Source organism: Merops nubicus, unplaced genomic scaffold (genome assembly GCF_000691845.1).
Source record: "Merops nubicus isolate BGI_N331 unplaced genomic scaffold, ASM69184v1 scaffold19741, whole genome shotgun sequence".
Lineage (NCBI taxonomy): Eukaryota > Metazoa > Chordata > Aves > Coraciiformes > Meropidae > Merops > Merops nubicus.
In genome coordinates this window covers 3,664-6,869 of record NW_008589245.1, presented here as the reverse complement: position 1 = coordinate 6,869, position 3,206 = coordinate 3,664, and the positions used below count along the sequence as shown (strand labels likewise).

The 3,206-nt window shown below is 47.0% G+C and overlaps 1 protein-coding gene across 1 annotated transcript; it reads left to right on the top strand.

The window, feature by feature from the left end:
* Positions 1-1,782: 1,782 nt before the first annotated feature.
* On the top strand, positions 1,783-1,909 carry ADIG (adipogenin; the record flags this gene model as incomplete). The annotated part of the gene is made up of 1 exon (XM_008949544.1): positions 1,783-1,909. A coding segment is annotated over exon 1 (127 nt), but the record flags the coding sequence as incomplete, so codon positions are not given.
* Between the last annotated feature and the right edge of the window lie 1,297 nt (positions 1,910-3,206).

Sequence of the window (3,206 nt, the reverse complement as noted above, 5' to 3'; positions counted from 1 at the left end):
GCCAGGCTGCCCAGGGCAGTGGTGGAGTCCCCACCCCTGGAGGGGTTTCCAAGCTGTGGAGATGTGGGGTGAGGGACACGGGGCAGTGGGGACCTGGCAGGGCTGGGGGAACTTGGTGATCTTAGAGGTCTCTTCCAACCAAAACAATACCATGGTTCTCTCCCCCAGCTCCCCTCTCACACAGGGACACCCTACCTGCTGCCACTGCAAGTTGTACTTGGACCTTGAGACCTCCCCAGTGCCTGTGACCCACCTGGAAGTGAAAACCTGCAGCCCCAGCCTGTGCCAGCCCGCTCTGGGAGGTCATGGATGCAGCAAATGCTTCCCCCAAGGAAGAGGAACCCAGCAGTGTTCAGCTGGCACATCTGCCTCCAAAAATAGGCACCAGCCACAGCTGAGACCTCCTCGCCCTTTCCACCAGGCTTTTCCTGCTCCATGCCCTGCTCCAGGGATTGGGAACACGGGGTGGCAGCCGTCCTGGCGTGGAGCTGGAGGCAGGACAAGCTGCTCTGCAAACCTGGCTGCCACTGGGCTCAGTGCACAGCCAGGCTGGACCCCGAGAGCTGCCAGTGACTAAAAGAAAAGCTTTACCATTAAAACCAAAAAGAGGACAATTTCTGGGTTCTGCTCCTTCCCAGCACTCTTGTCACTATGTTTGCAGACAAACCACCAACAGCCTGATTTTCAGAAATGCCACCAGCCTGCAACTCCCACTGTGTGAATTTGGGACTGCAGATATTGAGCATCCTTGAAGCTCAGGTCGTGAATGGCTTTTTTTTACCTGTTTACACACAAAGTAGGGATAATAGCTTTATCACACAGCGGTGTTATTAACAGGAATTAATAAGAATTTGCAAAGTTCATTTAGATCTCTGGGTTAAAAGGCTCATTTCAAGGGGCTGTTACTACACAAAACCAAACACATGCACACAAGGAAGAACGTTGACTGCAGGCAATCCTTCATAGCATGCACTTAGCTGCTCTCTTCTAAGGTTTACAGAGCTACACAAAATTAATTAAGCCAAACAACCCCCTGTGAGTTAAGCAATAGATAATTTTATTGAAGGAGACACACAGAGCGTGGTGAATATCTGGTTAGCAAAGTCACCTGTCTGTTCCTGCTTTGATCACTGCTGAACTCCTTCACTATTGAGCAATACATTTATAGACACGTATCCTGCCAACCACGCTAGCTTGGCCTTCTTGGAGGGAAGGGAGAGAAAAAGGCAATTGAGATACAGAGATTTCTTGTCCTGATTGGATTAACTAATAGATGGGAACAGAGAGAGCAGGGTAAGAATAGTCTCCATGTTAATGTAGGACTTTTTTGTGCTCCGTGTCCAATAAGGGAGAGGGAGAAGTCATTTTTAGCTAGCCATCCTCTACACATCTCTGCAGGGTTGGTTTTGTTTTCTTGGCCTCTCAAAATCAACCTTGGCTACCCTGTTCCAAAGTGGCTGACGTGCTCGGTTATGTCCCCTAGCTCTGAAGTCATCAACATACCTTTAATTATTGCTTTAATGTAAGCCTTGAAAGCTTCCAAACTGGCATTTATCCTTTAAATAGCAACCAAAGGAAGGACAAGCAAACCAGAAGTCTTCTCAGTCGTTCTTATCCAGCATTTAAGCCTTATTACTCCCGGGCTGTCCCTTCTGCTGGCCATGCTGAGTGGTGTCAGCCCTCCTCTGGCGATTAGCAGTGATGCAATGAGAGTTATTAAAAGGGCAGCAGGAAAGCAGAGCAGGCAGGCTGTTCTAAACTTGGTGTAACCTGAAGCAAGCAATGAAGTACCCTCTGGTTCCTTTGGTGACAGATGCGACCTTTCACATTCTTTTCTTCTGGTTTTGTTTGCCATTTGTAATGCTCTTGATGGCCATGATTGTCTGGCTGCAGCTTCTGCTTAATGAAGGTAAGTTCTGCAGCTGATCAGATAAAATGCTCCTGCATAAAGGCTTTTATCTATCAGCTTCATCTTTACAGCACCCTGCTGGTTATTTTTAGGGTAATGCCACTTGTCACAGGAGGAAACTAAATGGGGTTTTAATACTGCTGCCAGCCTGTTGAACACCAAACTCAAATTATGCTTTTCTGTTAAAAATGCTTAAAAGAAGACAAGCTGCTGTCTGATAGTTTTTCCTTACCCTTTCCCTTCTTCTCAGAGGTAATTTAATTCCAGAAAGGCAACTTTATACACCACCAGGCTGTGGCATTAGACTTCTCTTTAGACTTTTGTTTTTGGAGCTGGGGGATGTCACTGGGGGAGCTGTTAAGGTGCTTAAAAGAAGACAAGCTGCTGTCTGATAGTTTTTCCTTACCCTTTCCCTTCTTCTCAGAGGTAATTTAATTCCAGAAAGGCAACTTTATACACCACCAGGCTGTGGCATTAGACTTCTCTTTAGACTTCTTTTGTTTTTGGAGCTGGGGGAACTGTTAAGGGATTCTTTCCCAAATGCTGAACTTTTGAAGGGAGCAGGACGTGCATTTTCATTTATTGGTGTATTTTATATTTGTGTATTTTGCTCATCTTTCCAATCCAACCCTGATTCTTATTTCTGCCATGCCAGTAACTGATAACAGGCTTTGCTTTAGGCTAATAATAGGCATGTTGATGCACTCAGGAGGATAAAGCCCTGCCAGTTTGCTCTGGTGCTGGAGCATAAAGCCCTCCTGGCTGAGGAATCTCTTGTAAATTCAAAAGCAGTGATTCTGCCTCTGTAGAAGAGCTGTAAGAAGGAAAAGAAGAACAAAACTTTACTTCAGCAAGGTTTCACTTCTACTTGGTGCCTTCTGTTCTTACTCAATCATGCAGTGGCTAGCCCTGGGGGAACAGCAAAGACAAGATGATCCCTGCAGAGGAGCAGGAGGTGCTCACCACAGCACCAGCGTGTGCTCCTCCCTCCTTCCCTGTCCTGCTGGCGTGTGCACGGTGGGTTTTTTACTTCCAGCTCCTGTTTTGCAGGCTGAGCACACAGCTGATGCTCAGAACACTGCTCACTTCAGCAGTGGAGTATCTTCCCTCCACACACTCCTGTGGGTAATGGAGCATTTTTACATGCTGATGTGTTTACAGTGCACGGTGGGTTTTTTACTTCCAGCTCCTGTTTTGCAGGCTGAGCACACAGCTGATGCTCAGAAGAGCCTTTGCTCTCTTCAGCAGTGGAGTATCTTCCCTCCATACACTCCTGTGGGTAATGGAGTGTTTACAG